An 18,784-nucleotide genomic window follows, 5' to 3' on the forward strand; every position below is an offset into this window, starting at 1 on the left:
CTTCCAGTCAGCCAGTACTCCATGTTCGCCTTCCTTGACCCTTGGAGGTGGGATAATGTGGTTAGGTGCTCGACGATGGTAGCTATACGCGGGCCTCGAAGTGGATTTCGCTGCCTCACTCATTCCGTCTGAGGAAACGATCATGCTGAGGTGCCCTGACCCTTACATAAGTCCGTTCGACCCTCACCGCTCGCTCAACCCGACTGGAAGACCTCATGCGCCGGGCGCTCAATGCGCTTCTCACCATGCTGCGCGAAGACAAAATTCTGCACAACAGCACGCATATCGAGAATTCCGGAACCTGTACCCGCTCTAGGAGGATTCGGGAAAGCCATCTGGATTTCGAAGACGGCTCTGGAGAGAGAGGAAAGCATTTGTTACCCACGGTATGCCAGGGACAATAAGCTGAAAGGACTGTCCGCCGATACACCCAAAATAGTGGCTTATTATTAGTGCAACAGCACGGCCTCACCCGGCCACTCACAATGGAAGCGAGATTATCCAATTGGAGCGTGGCAGCCCTCACACGGCTGGATTCAATTCGGGCGCCACCGACGCAAGACGCTGATCCCTACGCAGGTAGGCATGCGGGATTTCATTGGGCAAAAGGCCGTGAGGCTATTGCGAAGCGAATGAAAAGACAATCGCAACGAAGGCCGATATGTCAGATTGAATCGTCGCACCGCAGGGAGCAAGCTCCCTGGATGCAGCGGCCGTGCACGAGCTGATTAGTGGGATCGGCTACGAATGCATGACGACTCTGGCAGCGAACACGTGCCGCTTCCGGGCCAGCCTGGAGTCACGTTGGATCGCTCTATTAAATCTTCGATGTGCTGCACAGAGGAGTCAAGCTGAAGATCGAGTTGGCCCAGCGTCGACTTCATTTTCGGGCGCAGCGCTACATGTCCGGAACTGGGCGCGCCCAAAGTCTTACAAAATAATAGACGCTCGGAGGTGGCAAGGCCGTTCGCCAGGCGTGTCACATAGCAGCTCTCAAGTATCTGATAGCTTCTTGGCGCGGGGATATTAGTTGCGGCGGCGTGCCTCTCTGAGATGGTCTGGCCATCCGAAGACCACGCGGCTCTGACATCTTTATGTGCACCGCCATTGCTTCCAAGTATACTCCTCGCAGCCGCAGAGACGCTCGCGAGCACCATGAACCATGGATGCCGCACCCACGCACCACAAGCGACAACGCAAGAACACGACTCTCGCCTGTAATCCATGTCGAAGTCGCAAAATCGGAGTATGATGGCTTCTCCAAAGCTTGCCGCTCGCTCACTGAGATTTGGTGTAGTGCCATGGCGACCCTCCAACATGCAGCCCCTGCCGCCAGCGCGATATCGACTGTACATGGGCTCTGAATCTGCATCATGGCGAAAGCAGGCACGAAGCAAAAAAGCGGTCGGCTATGGAGGCAGAAGAATCTGTTCGTGATGTTGCAGCTGCTTTCAACGCCCTGAATTTTGCCACCGACGATCAAATACTGCGCGTTATCCGGAACGCCTCTGCTTCATCGGATCCAGTAAGAACCTTCGCCCTAATAGCGCATGAACCGAACAAGAGCGCTTCGCAGGCGGACAACGCCACAGACGATGCCGGCCAGCTCGTTACGATGAGCGCCGAGCAGGAACTATCACTCTCTTCGCCAGATTCCTATGCAACATTAATTCCCGTGGAAGCATCAACGTTACCCTTACGAGCTCCCTCTAAGCGTTTGCCGCTGAGGAGCTTTCCATCCAATTCCTCCACACCAGCCGTGCCTCCTGCTGTCGATCAAACACAGCACCTCTGTGATGTCAGGCTTCATGACTTACGAATCAGCGAATGGACGCAAGCAGATATTCGCAACGAAGATGCTGCCTTCTTGATCTCGCGATACCTGGAAACTGACCACCCTATACTTGGCTTTTTTGACCCAGAACTTTTCATGGCCGATCTCATAACTGCTCAGACGAGATTTTGTTCCCACCTGCTGGTGAATGCCCTGCTAGCATACACTTGCGTAAGTGAAATCAAGTCTCAAATCTTGTAGGGAATATTGCGATGGGACTGACGCACTGCCTGCAGCGAACACATAGTGCCTCTCATGCTCATCTCAGGCCACTTAGCCACCTGATTTTCGAGGATACGAGACGACTTTGGCTGGCAGAAATGAGCAAAGACTCGATTTGCACCATCGCAGCATCGCAGGTGTTGGCTTTGTACTGCGTTTGTGACGACGAATCTCGACTTGTGGATGAATTCAACGAAGGAGGTTTTCGTATGGCGGAACGGATGGGGATCTTCGCGTCGACGCACGTGATCTACGAAACCACAGGAGACGAAATCCTGTCTGCGAAGCTGCGACGAGCTGCTGCCCACACAGCCTGGGGGATGTACAATTGGCTCGTACTTCATTCGCAACTCTGCCACAACGATCCTCCTGACTCATCACCTTCGCTCCCAATTCCAGGAGTGCTCCCTCGAGACAAAGCCAAAATCTATCTCCCCGATCCGAGTCTCCATCGGCTGCCTCCGTTCATGGCTCAGACGTTTCCAGAATTATGCAAGCTCCGATACATCACTCATGAGATATTCGCGGCCTACAACCCTCATCTCCGAGACTCAACGCCGATTGCCGATGCCGTATCCACGTTGTTTGTAGTCCGCAAGTACCACGAACTTCTAGATTGGGCGAGCGATCTGACGGACGTAGCGAAACGAAGCAAGGATACTCCTCACCATGTCGTGATCCTGCAGTAAGCATCAACCCTGCGTGTACGGAGTAAGACGCTGACAAGTTGCCAGCATTTGGTATCACGCTGCCCTGATGGATCTGTTTCGCCCTTTCATAGGCCACGAATTCGCTTTGATCTCTACAGAATCGAATAAACAAACGGCAGAAACAATTTACACAGCATCACTGGAGCAACTCAAGGCCATGATTGTGAGCTACCGCCACCAGCATGCCACGAACACCAACTCGATACTCCGGCACATCGGCTTGTTCTACGTAGGCAAGAGTGTGTTGCAGGAGACATACACCAAGAGCGACCGCTCTTTCTACTTTCAGCTTTGCATCGACTCGTACACCGACCTGTCTGCATCATACACCATTGCAACCGGCTTCCTGCAAGCCTTGGTCCGCCAAGCGATGGAGGAAAATGTCATCCAAGAGTCCGAGACCAACGCGATCATGCGTGATCTTCGCAAAGCATCTAGTCAAGATCGGCACGGTCCTGGGTCAGCTCGTTCTGCGGATTTTTTCCTTGCAATGACAAGTCGCAGAAGCTCGCTCGTCAAATACAGTACCGACAGGCTGAGGGAAACAGCCAGGACTGACGAGCCCATGGTAATTGATGAGAAGGATCGGATTGCGATGCAGCACATCGACTCACGAAAGAGTTAGGGGAAGTCTTTCCGAGATCATCTGGCCCAAATTTCGTCCTTCTGCCTGAGAAGCCTGAAACCTAGGGGCAAAATTTTGGCGACCTTCACGAACGATGAACAACTGATCGAGCCTGGATAACGTCTGCAATCTCCGTTCGTTATCTTGGTCGTCGAGCAGTGCTTTCCATATCGGTGATTTCTGGCTTAGCGTTCGAGCGAGTTCTGCACTGTCTGATTCTCTTTACGCACTCGGTCGCGCACTGGCCTCTATGTTACCTCCTAAACGCTGCTTCGGACCCCGAGCTTCACCACTTGGTCGCTAAGCTCGCTGTCTCTATCTCAAATGGTGTCGACAGAGCAGATCATTTTATTTCTAATATTTGGGAGCATTCTAATGCAGCCATTTGATGCAGCACGAAGCTGTCTTCCCTCTGCTATCCGAGTCGCACTCATCACTATCCGAGTCGCACTCATCACTTTCCGAGTGGCACGACTCAAAACACGTTTCAGCATTATTGGGAGCGGAAGCCCGGGCCAACACAGAACGATCTGAAAAAGATCTGGGCTTGAGTTTACGCTTGATCGCCATTTGCGGTAACGGAACCTGTAGCTGTCGCGCTGATCTATGATTGGATTTGGAGGAGGAGCAAATTGATGTACGATGAATACATTCCGAGGCTTTGGTGCGCAAACGATCAGTGCCACGCAAGCAACGCGAGGCTTTGTTGAGATCGACTGGGCTTGCACACTGACGGCAGATGTTCCTTTAATACCCTAACGGTCGAAAGCCGAATCGAATTATCACATTGTTTGTCAATTTACTGCCCGTTCCCCACACCATCAGATCCGTGAAATATCATGTGCCTCACTACACGCTGTCAGCAGTGGTGAAAGATCGCGTTCTCGCGTCGACTGCCAATGCTCTTTCACTCCGAAGAACCCGCCCTCTGCGAAAGCGGCGCACAAGAAAACGGCGCCCTCCCTTGACCAGCGTGCAAGATATCGCCCACCGCCGCGTACGTCCCCGCGCACATCATAAACACTCCCGCCGCGATCAAAAAAGCGTGCCACATGACTTTCAGCCAAAACTTCCGCGTCCGCTGCTCCGAGCTCCAGTGGTCTTTGAACCAGAGGCACGCCAGAGGAGGGAAGCAGATGGCGGCGCCGAGCAGGGCGCCCACGAGGCTGACCAGCTCGCTGAAGTTCGGGATGCCGCTGGCGATTAGGAAGGCGGTCAGAGCTACGAGGCCGGAGCTGGAGTACCAGGTTAGGGTGGTTGTTCTGTGACTGAAGGTGCGCTCGGCTGCTTGTTGAGGGTCGTTCCCAGGACCGAGCTTCTGGATTAGTGCGGTTGCCAAAGAATAGGTCTGCTTCGTCGGATACTGCAAGTAAATTCGTTAGTCACATGAGTATCTAAGGAGCGGATGGCTTGGTATACGTACGTGGCAAAGAAGGCATGCCGTGACGCATAAGCCGACAATAGCGATCCCATAGCACACTTTCTCAATGTCACCTCCAGCAGATCCAAGGGCGGGTGAGCTGACGTGTGAGCCGCAATAGATGTAGACGATGATGCCGACCGTTGCATAGACCGTGAAGACGCCAGACAGGCTTGCGAACATCGCACGGTTGTAGTGCTTCGGTTCTCTCATCTGGGCATGTATGGTGAAGAACGCAGGGACTCCAGAGTACGCGAAGACAATACATGAGACGGCAGAGAGAGTCTCTGTGAAGGTGGGATACTTCACGAGTTTATAGTCTGACACCCACGGGCCTGCTGAGGGTGCGGTTTCGGGACGGCCTCGAACGATGAGCGCGATGGTGAGTACGGCGACTATTGTCCGGCAGTTAGCATGATCGTTCGGACAATGCGATGTTGTGATTGACACTCACGAGAAGTTCCGATGCTGGCCGCTCCTACGATGGAGAGGGGAGCAAGCCTAGCGACGGTTTTGATCGAAGCCAAGATCCAAGCTATGCAAGATGCAGTAACAAAATAGTCAAGAGCACATCTGCTGTTGTTGGTAAGCACGCCCAGAGCGATGCTTATTCCCAGCACTGCCGAAGCGCCCACGAAGATGAAATCTGAACCGAACACCATCAGCATAACGCACCAAAGATCTGCTTGTTGTAAGACTCACAAAGCCAGTACACGGTTCCGAAAAGGAGTCGACCCCAACGACCAAAAAGCTTCTGCCCTACGTCGTCAAATGCGCGAACGTCTGGATGGCGGAGTCCGGCTTGTCCGATCTGATACCCTAGCCAGAGTGCGATTTTATGGACCAGCAGAAGACATACGACGCCACCTAAAAGTCCCATTTGATTGAAAGCAGATGGAATCGAGAGGACGCCGATGCCAACTTGGGTCTTGAACATCGTGAAGGCTGCCATTATCCATCCGACCTGTGCGACGTACATTAACGCTGAAGGCTGGCTACAGATGCACTAGATTACTGAGCAAGGCATCGACTTACATTGCGTGTTGCTTCAGGAGCCTCTGTATTCACTTGTTCGGTATCATCTGTTGTACTTCTACTGATGATACGCGTTGTACTCGTTGCGACTTTGCCGATACTGCTGTCGCTATTGCTGCGGGCATTTCCATGACCATTGCCAACACGGTCGAATGGACTGATGGCATCACTTGGACTATCAGGATATGAAGGATTTCGCTGAGACATTGCACTATCCGACTACAGTGGTAGATTGTTAGAAAGCGGCGAGCCGGTTTGGGTCAGGACGCCTGTCTCGCAAGACAATAAAAGTGAGAGGCTTTGCACGCCGGCAACTCCTCACCGGTCTGCGCCTGAAGCCAATTGCGGTTCTGCGTGCCATTGCGTAAGCGATATCCATTCCGCGAAGATTGGGTCTTCGTAGTATTAGCAATATCGAACCTGCTGTAGGTCGCAGTCTGGCGCGCCCGGACCGCGTGGTCAACGTGAGGACAAAGCTTCGGCAGTGCGCTTGGCACTTCACGTGTTGAATGTCGGTCTCTCGCATTTCCCTTCCATCCCGCACAAGCTTACATTCATCTGTCTATCAACATGCATAGAAATATATGCTCCAAACAGACCAGCACACTAAGTACAAATCCTCTCTTTCTCATGGCGACTCGACATCTGATGTAGGCGGCTTTCAAAAGCGCGACCCTTTGCCTCCATGGTCAAGACGCGTCTCAGAATTGCCCGCTTCTCACGCATCAGAACACGTCTCTCAGCTCTGAACACTGGCCCTGAAGACTCTTGTTTGGCCTCCAACGCATCAATGCGGCGGGCCACTGCTTGTAACTCTGGCCTTTTCCTCTCCTTCCTTAGCTCCAGCCACATGAGCGCAGCGATAATTGTACTGATGACGGTACCGATGCACGAGATGACATCGAACGCTCGGAAGCCAATTTCTATCTTTCTCTGAGAATCATTACCAGTCCCAGAGGCGACAGAGGCGACAGAGGCGACACTGCTTTGTGTTTTGGCATCGTGGATGTCTTGAATTGTTGTTGACGGTGCAGAACTGCTAGGGGCGGCTTCTACCGATCTCGCTGTCCGGCCGTCAGTGTTCTTCTTACATGCGAACAACGCAAGAATCGCTGACCCTCAATCTCCTGGCTGCGGCGAATGGAGTGTGACTGCTCAACGCGATCCCCGCCCGCACGCATTGGGCGCTTGGTTGTCGCCGATCCAATATGAGAGGACACGGCGAGCCTCAGCATGCCCGACATGTCTGAAGAAGGTCAGTCAGGAATCTTTGGACGACTAGGAAGACATAAACAACCACCTGGGTTCGTTCGATGTTCTGGCCAAGTCTTGACCGCATGGTTGTCCGCTCTTTGGTGGTTCGCACGCAATAAGGCCCTCGAAGACTCGACTGGGTATGCGCACGCAGAAAGCGTCAGAAGAAATGACACTAAACTAGCCAGGATGGCTGTTGCAAGCATCTTCGGTAATGGTGGCTGCAGAAGATCCAGGAAGACGACTACAGGTGGCTCATCCCATGGGAATTCTCTTTTTATCTGTTCTCTGAGCCCTCCATCCAATTCAGATAGTTGGCGGACGCTTCGCACTCACTACCTGTGCGTGGTGACTGCTCATAGCTTCGTCGGCTTGCTTAGGAGCCGGGAGACTTAGCAAAGTCGCCTGGCCATCTAGAGCATTTCTCGCCATATTGGCGGTAGCGATTTGTGCGCCGGCCAGAAGCCCGACTGTCAACCGCCAACCGCCAGCTGTAGCCGCCAAGTACAAACCGCCGACTGTGAACGCCAGCTATAGATCGCGACAGTCAGCCGCCAACCGCCAACCGCCATCCGCCAACTACCGAAGGCAACCACATCAGAACACGCCCTAAGATCTACGTGATGTTCGACACTGTCCGCTTACTTACAGTGCCTGTCAATAGGTACGAGCTGCAGTTGAAGGATTTTCGGGCTTTCTAATTAGACGGCATTCGGTTACCGGCTAAACGACGTTCGGGTCCGTGTGAAGCGCGATCGTTATCCAAGTGGCGCTGCGAGCAGAAAGCTCCGCTCATCTCTTTTCTCGGATGATCTGTAATAAGTTGGCGGTTCCGCCAGAAGAAGCACCTCTATTTGAGTCGACCTGCATGCTCGCCAAACCCCTGCCAACATGAGCCACCGCCATGATTTGGGCCCATGTGCTTATCCACGCACGTGAATCAAGCCGATTGGCGATCTGGTGCATAGCCGAGTTCGACGCCTCGCCAGCGCGACTAGCAGATGCAGTACCACCGTCAAGTTGGCGGGCAGCTGAGCGGCATCGCTGTAAGCCTGAACAGATCCTTCAGCCTCGTCGTGGCCTGGCCTGAGCTTTGACATTATTATATTAAGGCAGGTGCATTCTTCCCTTGTGATCCAACTACCTTCAGCCCTCAAATCGCATAGCTCACACACCGTGCTCCGGAAAACGATCAAGTGAAGGACCGTGACCACTTTCTCCCGAACCGCAATGTCTGTTCGACGGTACGCCCGGTCGAATTGGCATTTGGATAGAATCATCGCACATGAAATCAGTATCCCCGTCGAAAATACAAGTGGCGTACTACCATCAACGCGACTGGCATTAGAACTTCAAGCTTCTGGTGAGAAACACGGGCTGAATAGAACTTCAGTGGTTCCGTTTGGAATCAAATGCTTACTGAATTCAGACCAATTCCTTGACGAAGATGAATCGCTGGCGATAGAGAGCGAAATAAATTCACAAAGCATGTTGATCGAGTACAAGCGCCACGTACAGCCATTACTAGACTCCCTATTGCCAGCCTCCGAGACTGCCGCAGTATCGTTGCGTGGCACCGATCGGATCCAATATCTCAAGTCGCTGCAGATCAAGCTCCTGGTGTACGCCTGCATGAACGGTATATCCTCTATACAGGGGATGATCGAACCAGTCGTCATGTACGACTTCCTTCAACCGCTGCTATATCCTTATCTACAAAAGACTTCGCTCGCTATACGTGGACCGCATGATTCCACCACTGTCCAGTCACTGATCTCCACAGCTGAAAATCTTTTCTTCTGGGCTATTGAGAAGGGCAAATGTGATACTGTCAGAAAAGTATTGTGTCTCCCAGAAGCAGGAACGACGTCAATAAATCGCGTCGCTGGAATGATCAATACTTGACACCAGTCGAACGATCCGCAGGTCTTGGTCATGTGGATCTGACCGAGCTACTCATCAAAACCTTCAAAGCGGACGTAAACACAAGTGGACACAAGTCAAATGATGGCAGATCTTTCGCTTGCCAATGCGGTCAAGGCGGGGCGCTCAGAGCTGCGCTGTTGGATGCCAAAGTCTCTGACCTTGCCAAAAAGGATCTGCTGACGGTGATTGTCAACGCCGGCGGTACGACCTGTGCAGAGGATATGAAAAATATGAAAACAGCGATGGAAGTGCCTAGGTACGTGAGATTACTACCTCCGCTACCCCAACTCGCTAGAACGTCATGCATCAGCTGGATTAATGCTGGAGTATACCACGAATCACTCTGCCGAGCAGACGAGGCCGGTGTCCTGCGAATCGTCGATACAGCACTTGCCGCAGGGATTGATCTAGGGACGACTTTGCCTTGCTCTCTCAGTGAAAGTGATCGGAAGAAATTCAATATCTGGAACCTTGATGCTTCAACCAATTCCACCGCTTCTGAGATCCATGAGATAAACGACATGCATCGTTTCGCTGGGGGCTTGCGCGATGTTTCAAATCTTTACCAGGAATGCATCTTCATGACACCACCTTATCCTGAAAACATTATCGACATAGCAATAGAACGTGGGCATGCGTCCGCTGTGGTACGATTAAGGCAATCTGGAATAAGCCTGACTGAGAACTCGTCCACAGCAGCCGTGCGAAGCCGCAGCCTGCCTTTGCTCAACTATGTGCTCAAAGAAGGCGCTGCGGTCAGTTCTCTATCTCGTCATTATCGCTCTACGGCTCTCGCGGAGGCCATTAAGCTGCAAATGGTCGAAACGATTGACGTTCTTTTGCACTGCATGCAAGTTGAGAGCCACATTGTATCAGAGCACCATTACTGCGCAGTATTAGCAGCTGCCACAGAAGCTGAAGATTGGGCCTGGATCCGATATCTTCTGACCTTGGGGGAATGGAAGTCAGCCGCGGTCCTTGGATACGCACTGGTCAGGGCTACCAAGTTGAACCGAACGGATATTGCCTTGAAGTTGCTCGAGATGGGTGCGGCGATCGATCCAATCCTGTCGAATCAAGTCCTTGGCTTTTCCAACAGATCGATTCGCGATGGTGGCGATGTGACAGCAAATCTACCGTTGTTCTATGCGCTGTCGCACAACAACGCCTATATTGTACGACTTACTCTGGAGCATGGACCGCGGTGTTACAGCAATACCCATCACTGGTTTGAGCGTTTCGAGTCGATCATGTTTTGCGCAGTTGCCTTCCGCTGTGATATCGACGTGCTGCAAGAACTATTGGACGCGGGATTTTTTCCAAGCAGTGGTTTGGTAGCTGCTAGTTGGATGGGTAATCTTGTCCTTGTCCGATTCCTCCTGCGATCGAACCTTTTCATACATCAAGATGCACTTCAAGAGGCACTGGGCCGCGCCATCGAGAATTCACACATCTTAGTTGCGCGAGAACTGGTAGCATACGGCGGGACTCTGTCTGCCCGTGAAAGAATTCTAATGGCGAGAGGCCTTCCGTCTTCTTGCACTGATCTTGTCTCCGATCTGGTGCACACTGGTATCAACCCGGTCCCGGATGACGCCACCCTGGTCGCTACATTCAAGCTATGCATTCGAGGACGCTTTTGCGCAGCTGCTGCACAGATCATCGAGCAAAGCCACGGAAGACCATTGTGCCAGCTTCTACTGCAGTACGCCGTGGAACAGAATGCACCTTTGGATCTCATCTCGTCACTATTCCACGCCGGTGCAGACCCGGATGGGATCTGGCGTTCGTTTCAACCTTCACAAGACCCCGGAACTGCATTTCTACGTGCGATCCATGGCGGTGACTTGGAGATGGTCAAGATTTTCATCGCAAATCGGGCTCGTGTCAACGAGCCCACAAGACCAGGGATGACCCGAACGCCACTCCAAAAGGCTGCTGAGCAGGGATCGAAAGCGATCGTCCAGCTCCTACTTTCCCATGGAGCTGACGTGCACGCCAGTCCCGCCGTCAGGGACGGCGGCACATCCATCCAGCTAGCTGCCCGTGGGGGCTACATCGGCATCGTTGAGCTTCTCGTAGCACACGGCGAGGATATCTGTGCACCTGGATCACGGGTTGGAGGGTACACTGCGCTTGAAGCTGCCGCTGAGAGCGGCCTATCTGACATGGTGGTCTATTTGACAAGAGATCCCATGAAACATCCGACCAGCCAGTACAGGAATGCCATCTCCCTTGCTAAAGTACGAGGCTACAATGCTGTCGCCACTCTTCTTACCGAGACCATGGAGGAAGTGGAGCTGATTTTGGGCGAAACGTTCGATCCCGGAGAAGAAGAGCGTGCTAATATCAGGGACCAAGAGATTGCTCTCGCGAACCTAATGGCTGACATAAAAGCCCGAGCCTCAACTCTCTTCGTTGGCGAGGGAGCGCATGCGCATCCTGGAGATTCGGCCCCAATGCCTTCTGATGAGCATACGGAGAACGGATATGCAAGCAGGAACCAGACGGATGCCAGCACATGGCGTCCAAATGATGCTAGAATCCTTGAGATCGATGAGGGAATTGATGATGTTCACGCACGAGACACTGGCAACAGTCTCGCAGTCGAAGCATGGAATCTGGAAGATGTGCCAGTCACCAAGACTCTCGTCACAGAAGCTACCGGTTTCAAGACGCAAATGGCTAATCAAAGCGCCATTCTCCCGCCTACTGCATCGAGCTCCTTCAATGTTAACGACCAGCATCAGACCGAAGCATTTAGCCACCCTGCCTCCACCTCAGACGCGAATGCGGCCGAGCCACCCGGAGACGCAGAACTGGAGCCTTCCAGCGACGACAAAGCGAAGAAGTTCGTGTGCAGCCTGCCCGAATGCTTCTTCAGCACCGATCGCAACGACACCCTGAAGCGCCATATTGCTACACATCAGACCTCGCGGCAGAAGCGCATACACAAGTGCCAGCACTGCCCAAGTGCGTTCAGCAGGTCAGACTCGCTCAAGAACCACCTGAAAGTCTGTGCGCAGAAGCCTGCTGGAAAATCGAAGCCTTCGTCTGGACCCAGCAGCCGGCGATGAGGTCCACGGCTGGCGCCCCATTCAGCACCACATCTTCATCCAAAACGATCTGGTCCCCTTTCCTCCAACTGCGATCCTTCCCACCGCCTCCTCTCCTCTCTCTCCGGCGGACTAGGCGCCGGACTCCGCTCGAAAGGGCGCTCCTCCGTCTTTCGCGCTCGACATCGCGGTCTTTCCGACTCGTTCGATTCGATGGATAGCACCACACCGACCCCCTTGTACACGACACTTCCGATTTCCGCGCGTTGGGCGGCTGGCTGCACCGTCACGGCTTTCTTATCGGGTTGCAGCGTTTGCGTGGCGTTGATTCTCTTGGGTTTATCGAGCATTTTGCACGGCGTTTTGGTTGCGTGGGGATGTGGGCATTGCGTGGTAACGACATGATGGATCGCTTTACGAACTTATGATTGATGAACGGGTTCATTGTCTACGGCGTTTCTTTGTGAGGAGCGCTATGCGCAGCAACAGCGCTGTGTTTGCGGATGCTGTCTGGGATGTTCTACTCGGGTGTGAGGAAGACGACAAAGGATGCGTGGCGTCTGTTTCTGTCCGCACGTGGCGGATGCGTGCATTCCGAGACACGCGGGTGGAATGCGGTCGTTTTGGGAACGGGGGTAGAGTGTATCGCGTAGGACGTGCAAGTGCAAGTGCAAGTGCAAACAAAAGCGGTGACGGTGATTATGCAGATTTGTTTCAATAACGATATCTCCAACGCACATCCTCCTGGGTTTGGGCACGCGTGCATGAAGTAATATAATCAATGGAATCCGTCGCGGTCGAAAAAAGTCGACCGCTCGCGTGGAATGCGTTCACTCGCTTAGAGGCCTGAGGTTTCAACTTTCCCTGCCGAATCCGGCCTGGGCTTAATGACTCGACGTCGTTCGCTTGGGCTCGTCGGGCGGCTGCGTCTGGTGTAGATTATTGTCGTTTCGCACGCACATCACTGACGGACCCTGCCAGAACGCGCCGATTCCGCTTACTCAATATGTAAGACATGACAAAAAGTCACCTGCCGTGCAGTTCACACCACTACATGGGTTTTTTGACTCAGGGTTCAGTAGAGCAACGCGGGAGATCGAAGAACGGAGGCTCAGCGATCGCTCCGGCCATGGCGTCACGACCAGATCACGCACAGCACTAGCATGACCCCCTTCGCGCAAGTAAGTCATGCTCCGGCCGGCAGTGCTTCCTGCGCGTTTGCTTACCAGTCCATGTACGCGCGCTAAATTCTCCGCGGTGGCACGACGCCGCCAGTGGCTGCCTGGCCGTGGCAACGCGGGAAGAGCGTCGGCGTCAGCTTGTCGTTTGCGTTGGGGCGCATTCCTGGGGCTCGTATCGGGAGGTTTCGTCTTCGGTGCGCAAATAGCAGGTCGCCACCGGGCAGGACAGGCAGCCACCGGGGCCGCCACCGCAGCAGCAGCGCAAGCGCAAGGCGAGACATGCCGTCGTGCCGACTCGCGCTCGTGACGGGCTCGGCGGGCGGGAGAGGGCGTGGGCGGCGTGGCGGTGGGCGGGCGAGGGCGATTAAGGGCGAGCGTGGCCCGGATATGGGGCGCGTGCGCGGCGCTCGGGGCAGGGTCGAAGTGGGTGCGCCGACGTTCTGGACGTCGAGAGAGCCTCTTCCCTGCGCGTGACTAGCAGGACATGCGCGTGCGGGCCCGGCCGCGGGCGGCGATCGCTGGTCAGAAGTCGCGGGCCGAGCAAGGCGGCGGAGGGCTCAGGGCCAGCAGTCGTGCGACTCGTGCTAGCGAGGCCTGCGAGGCCGCGGCAGAGATCGGTGGCGCGCTGCAGGAACCGACCGGGGGGGGGGCAAGACATATGACAGCGAGTGGGCGCCGCATGGTGCTGCATGGCGCTGGCGTCATTACTGGGTGCCGGCGGGTGCTGGAGGAGGCTTCGGCGCGTCGTTTGATTGTCATTGTGTTATTGTGCTGCACCGCGTGCCGACGAGCACACTGCCACGCACCACACATGGCCAGCGAGCGGCCGGCGCGGCGGGAGGCGGGTGGGCGGCGAGCACGCCCGATTGTGAAGAGTCGCGCTGCTGGCGGCTAGTCGCAGCGCGCCCGTGGTACCGAGCGTGAGCGCCGCACGTGAAGGACGGACGGGTGGCCTGTGTGTGGAAGGGTGGTGGCCCTGGTGGGTGTTGGCGGCGATACCTTAGGCAGGTGATGTAGATTGATTGTCTGTGTGTGGCAGTGAGGGTGGACACGGGTCGGGGAGCGGGAAGGCAGACTGCTGCTCTCGAGACAGAGCCTGGAATGGTGACAGCTCGACAATAATAAGAATAGCCTTCGTCGATGGCGCGCGGTAGAGGGAGCTCTCACTGCTCGATAGGCGAGAACAGGCAGGCTTAGGGACGCCGCTGCACGCACCTCGACCTGCGCATCCACCGCAGCGCAGACTGCAGCGGGAGGCAGCGCGCGCGCGCCACTCGAACTCCTCCCCCGCGAATCGCCTGCAGCGCCTGCGCCAGCACCGGCCACCACCGCCCACACCGAGCCCGCCGGACCACGCAGTGCCGCCCGCCGCTGCACGAGAGCCCTAGTCCGCGAGCTAGAGAGGGCCTGCGACCAGCACCACCACGCACCACACGCACCACGCACCACGCACCTCGCGCCTCGCACCTTAGTACTCCTACCACCACCGCCTTGCATCGCCCTCGACCCTCGACTCCCGACTCCCGCCTCTGCGTCCGCCACCGGCTCCCACGACCTGCTGTCACCACTCACCCTCCTCCCGCCCTGTCGCCCGCCGTCACCACCGCCTCGCCAGCACCACACTGCAATATCCGCCGCCGCGTCGCCCACCGCACCGCCCGTCCAGCTCCTGCGTCGCCGCGCGCCACAATGGTGACGCCCGCCCTCACGCCTCTCTCTTAATCTTCTCCCTCCTCCGACCTTCCGCCGCACAGTCGCTACCGAGGGTTTCTGGCGTACTGGGTCGGCACTCTGAGCCTACTATGGACCCCTCCCTCCGCTCCACCACCTTCCGCCCATCAGCGCCTTCTCTGCCCTGGGTGTCCGATCCGCGAGCACAAGGCCTGCTCAACTACCTGCAGATCGCCTACCCCATTGCTCTGATCCTGATCTTCATCACCGCTTTTACGGTCCGCAGTATAGTGACCGCTCGTAATGATAATGATGACACGCCGCAATCCACACAACTCGGGCCCGGCGGCAAGCCCTTGCCGAAGAAGAGCCAGAAGAACAAATCCGAGGCCAACGCAGTAGACTTCAGCAGACCTCGAAAGCTGCTCTTCATCTCCCTCCAGGCCGGCGTGCTGCTGAGCTTTGTGGGTAACATTGCACTGGTCATATTCCATGCCCTCTTGGAGAGAGAGCAGAGATGGTGGTGCGGCCAGGCGCCGACGGTAATTAGCCGATCCTCCTAGTTGATGGACATACGTGTGCTGACTATGCTAGATCTACCTCATCGGATCGTTCATGGTCTACGCTCTCCTCCAAATAACATTGATCGACACCAAACCCTCCCCGACCCTTGCCCATCTCATAGCATGGACCTCCGCCGCCCTCATGGAAATTACCCTCCTGGGTGCCTCATTTGGCGTATACACAACCGAACATCGTGAGCCCAAGGTCGGCGACCCTCGCGGCGGTCGCCTGCAAAGAGAGATGAGCGAATGGGAAATCACAGAAGTCACACTGGATCTGGTCCGCGTGCTTTTGCTGATCGCAATGGTAGCATTCTACTCGCTGTTTGTCTACTTGCAAGGGATCACACAAAAGCGAGCCTTGCTGGCACAAGAGTCGGAGCGACAATCTTTACTGGGGAGCTCACGCACCGAGGACGGGGACGCGGCGACCCACGCGAACGGCTACGGCACCTCGAATGGATCACCAAACGGCAAGCCGCCAGGCTCCCGCCAGCAACAGGCTCCGGCAGGCTGGGAGAAACCCCAGCAGCCTCCTGCGCGCAGTTGGTGGGAGTACATCCGCGCATACGGCATGTTCATCCCGTACATCTGGCCGTACAAGAACAGGCGGCTCCAGGTCTTCTTTGTGATCTCCATCTTGATTGTCCTCCTGCAGCGAGGCATCCAGGTCCTTGTTCCCTATCAGGCTGGTGAAATAACCGATATCCTGGCAGGCGAGAAAGGACCAGTGCGCATGCCGTGGAAAGCCATCACCTTATACATCGTCTTCCGCATCTTCCAAGGCTCCAACGGCCTCCTGGGTGCCGCGAGACAGATCCTTTGGATTCCCATTGAGCAGTATTCCTACCGTGAGCTCTCCGTGGCAGCCTTTGAGCACGTCCATCAGCTAAGTCTCGAATTCCACCTCGGTAAGAAGACCGGTGAAGTGCTATCAGCACTGGGCAAGGGTGCTTCGCTCAATACTTTTCTGGAGTCTATCACATTCAACGTGCTCCCGATGCTGATCGACTTGGGCGTCGCGGTCGTTTTCTTCTTGGTCCGATTCGATGCCTACTACGCGCTCGTCATTGCCGTTGTCACCTTCTGGTACATCTATATCACTATCCGCATGGCATCTTGGCGCGCCGACATCCGCCGGCAGGCCACCAACGCCAGCCGTGAGGAAGACGCCGTCAAAAACGACTCGATGATGTCTTACGAGACGGTCAAGTATTTCAACGCAGAGGAGTACGAATTTAACCGTTACCGGGAGGCGGTCAAGAAGTACCAGCGCGCCGAGTACCTGGTGACTTTCTCACTGGCCCTTATGAACACGATCCAGAATCTGGTGTTTATGGCCGGTCTGATAGTAGCTTGCTTCATCGCAGCGTACCAGGTCACTGATGGCCAGTTGAAGGTCGGCAAGTTCGTGGTTCTCCTCACTTACATGACGCAGCTCCAGGGTCCCCTCAACTTCTTTGGCACGTTCTACCGCATGATCCAGAACAACATGATCAACTCTGAGCGCATGCTCGAGCTTTTTAAGGAGAAGCCCACAGTCGTCGACAAGCCAGGCGCTATCGAGATGCCATCTTGCGAGGGCGAGATCCGCTACAACGACGTCCACTTCACATACGACACGCGCAAGCCTGCATTGCAAGGGTTGAGCTTCCGCTGCAAGCCAGGAACTACCACTGCGCTGGTGGGAGAGTCTGGTGGCGGCAAATCGACAGTTTTCAGGCTGTTGTTCCGCTTCTACAACGCCCAATCGGGCAACATTCAGATTGATGCACACGACGCCGAGAGCGTCACGATCGACAGTCTCCGCCGTCACATCGGTGTTGTGCCCCAGGACACTGTTCTCTTCAACGAAAGCCTCATGTACAACCTCAAGTACGCCCGCCAGTCCGCCACTGACGAGGACGTGTACGCCGCTTGCAGAGCTGCCAGCATTCACGACAAGATCTTGTCTTTCCCCGACGGATACGATACCAAGGTCGGCGAGCGCGGTCTCCGCCTCTCCGGCGGCGAGAAACAGCGCGTCGCCATCGCCCGCACAATCATCAAAGACCCCCGCATCATCCTCCTCGACGAGGCCACCGCCGCCCTCGACACCGAGACCGAAGAGCACATCCAGGAGGCCCTGCAGACCCTCGCGCGCGGCCGCACCATGCTCGTCATCGCCCACCGCCTCAGCACCATCACCATGTGCGACCAGATCCTCGTCCTGCACGAGGGCCAGGTCGCCGAGCGCGGCACCCACCTCGAGCTCCTCGCCATGCGCGGCCGCTACGCCGCCATGTGGCGCAAGCAGGTCCGCGCCCAGCGCGCCGCCGAGGAGGCCAAGGTCCTCAAGGACAAGGCCGAGCGCCTGCGCCGGGAGAGCATGGATTCCAGCGCCGCGCGCCAGCGCGCCCCGGGCAGCGACGAGACGCCCCCGAGCAGCGACGAGGACGAGCGCGCCGAGCACCGCCGCCGCCGCGCCGCCGCCCAGGCTGCTATCCGCGAGCAGCAGGCTGTCCTGTCGTCTATGAGCGGCAGCCCCTACACCGCTGTGCCCGGGCTGTCGATGTCGACCGCTCTAGGCCCTAACGCTGGCAATGACCAGGGCGCTGACTCGCCTGCTACGCCTAGGCGCAGCGGGATCATCAGGTCGCCTTCGCCGGTGCAGGAAGAGGGTGGTAGCGGTGGCGGCGGCGGCGACGCCGGTGCTGGTGCTGGTGGCAAGCCGGCCGGACACCCTTGATCGCGCGGATTGCTCTTCGACTTCCCTCCCTGCCTTACACGGCTTGGCTTGCCCTTTGACCCTACCCTCCCTACTTTTTTTTCGGTTCGATCGTGTCATTTCTACCGTCTGCTCGGCGGGCGGCTTTGGGTTTTTGATACAGGATTTTGCCGCTCCGCGTGTGTTTTCTCTCTCTCTAGATTATTCTTGGAGCCCACATGAGAGCTGGGACGACGTTTCGGGCGATGGAAAGAAAGAAAGAAAGACAGAAAGAGGAAAGGGGAAGGGGGGAACAACAAAAGCAAGGAGTTCGCGTTCGGGAGCTGGTGGGAGATGGGATGGGATCGAACGGAAGGGAAAGGAGAAAAGCGTGTGTACCGCTATTGCTATTACTAGTATTAGTACTACTATTACTCTTACTCTTATCGAATGTCGTTTGAAACTTTTGCAAAATTACTACCACAGAGTAACCATAGATTGTTGTAAGTAATCACGACCGTCCTCCTCATCAAGTTCTCGCTCTCTGCGCTTGTGACAGAAAGATTCCACACCCATTGGAACTCGCTTTCTCACCACCGCC

General features: G+C 55.6%; 4 protein-coding genes across 4 annotated transcripts; 3 read left to right on the forward strand and 1 right to left on the reverse strand.

Moving 5' to 3' along the window:
* The first annotated feature begins 725 nt into the window (after window positions 1-725).
* On the forward strand, window positions 726-4,189 carry WHR41_01801 (uncharacterized protein). Its single transcript, XM_069370407.1, has 4 exons — window positions 726-1,246; window positions 1,298-2,005; window positions 2,071-2,741; window positions 2,791-4,189. Exons 1-4 carry the CDS (start codon window positions 1,163-1,165, stop codon window positions 3,389-3,391), a joined length of 2,064 nt encoding a protein of 687 aa, XP_069232585.1. The 5' UTR covers window positions 726-1,162; the 3' UTR covers window positions 3,392-4,189.
* Window positions 4,110-5,790, reverse strand: WHR41_01802 (uncharacterized protein; the record flags this gene model as incomplete). The annotated part of the gene is made up of 4 exons (XM_069370408.1): window positions 4,110-4,754; window positions 4,815-5,206; window positions 5,266-5,457; window positions 5,514-5,790. The coding sequence occupies 4 exons, from the start codon at window positions 5,788-5,790 to the stop codon at window positions 4,299-4,301; spliced, it is 1,317 nt and encodes a 438-aa protein (XP_069232588.1). The 3' UTR covers window positions 4,110-4,298.
* A 4,750-nt stretch (window positions 5,791-10,540) lies between these two features.
* Window positions 10,541-12,103, forward strand: WHR41_01803 (uncharacterized protein; the record flags this gene model as incomplete). Its single annotated transcript, XM_069370409.1, has 1 exon — window positions 10,541-12,103. The coding sequence occupies one exon, from the start codon at window positions 10,541-10,543 to the stop codon at window positions 12,101-12,103; it is 1,563 nt and encodes a 520-aa protein (XP_069232587.1).
* A 2,534-nt stretch (window positions 12,104-14,637) lies between these two features.
* On the forward strand, window positions 14,638-18,225 carry WHR41_01804 (uncharacterized protein; the record flags this gene model as incomplete). Its single annotated transcript, XM_069370410.1, has 2 exons — window positions 14,638-15,476; window positions 15,529-18,225. Exons 1-2 carry the CDS (start codon window positions 15,066-15,068, stop codon window positions 18,223-18,225), a joined length of 3,108 nt encoding a protein of 1,035 aa, XP_069232590.1. The 5' UTR covers window positions 14,638-15,065.
* Window positions 18,226-18,784: the final 559 nt, after the last annotated feature.

The sequence above is a fragment of the Cladosporium halotolerans genome (assembly GCF_011745625.1).
Source record: "Cladosporium halotolerans strain TM138-S3 chromosome Unknown Sca4, whole genome shotgun sequence".
Taxonomy (NCBI): domain Eukaryota; kingdom Fungi; phylum Ascomycota; class Dothideomycetes; order Cladosporiales; family Cladosporiaceae; genus Cladosporium; species Cladosporium halotolerans.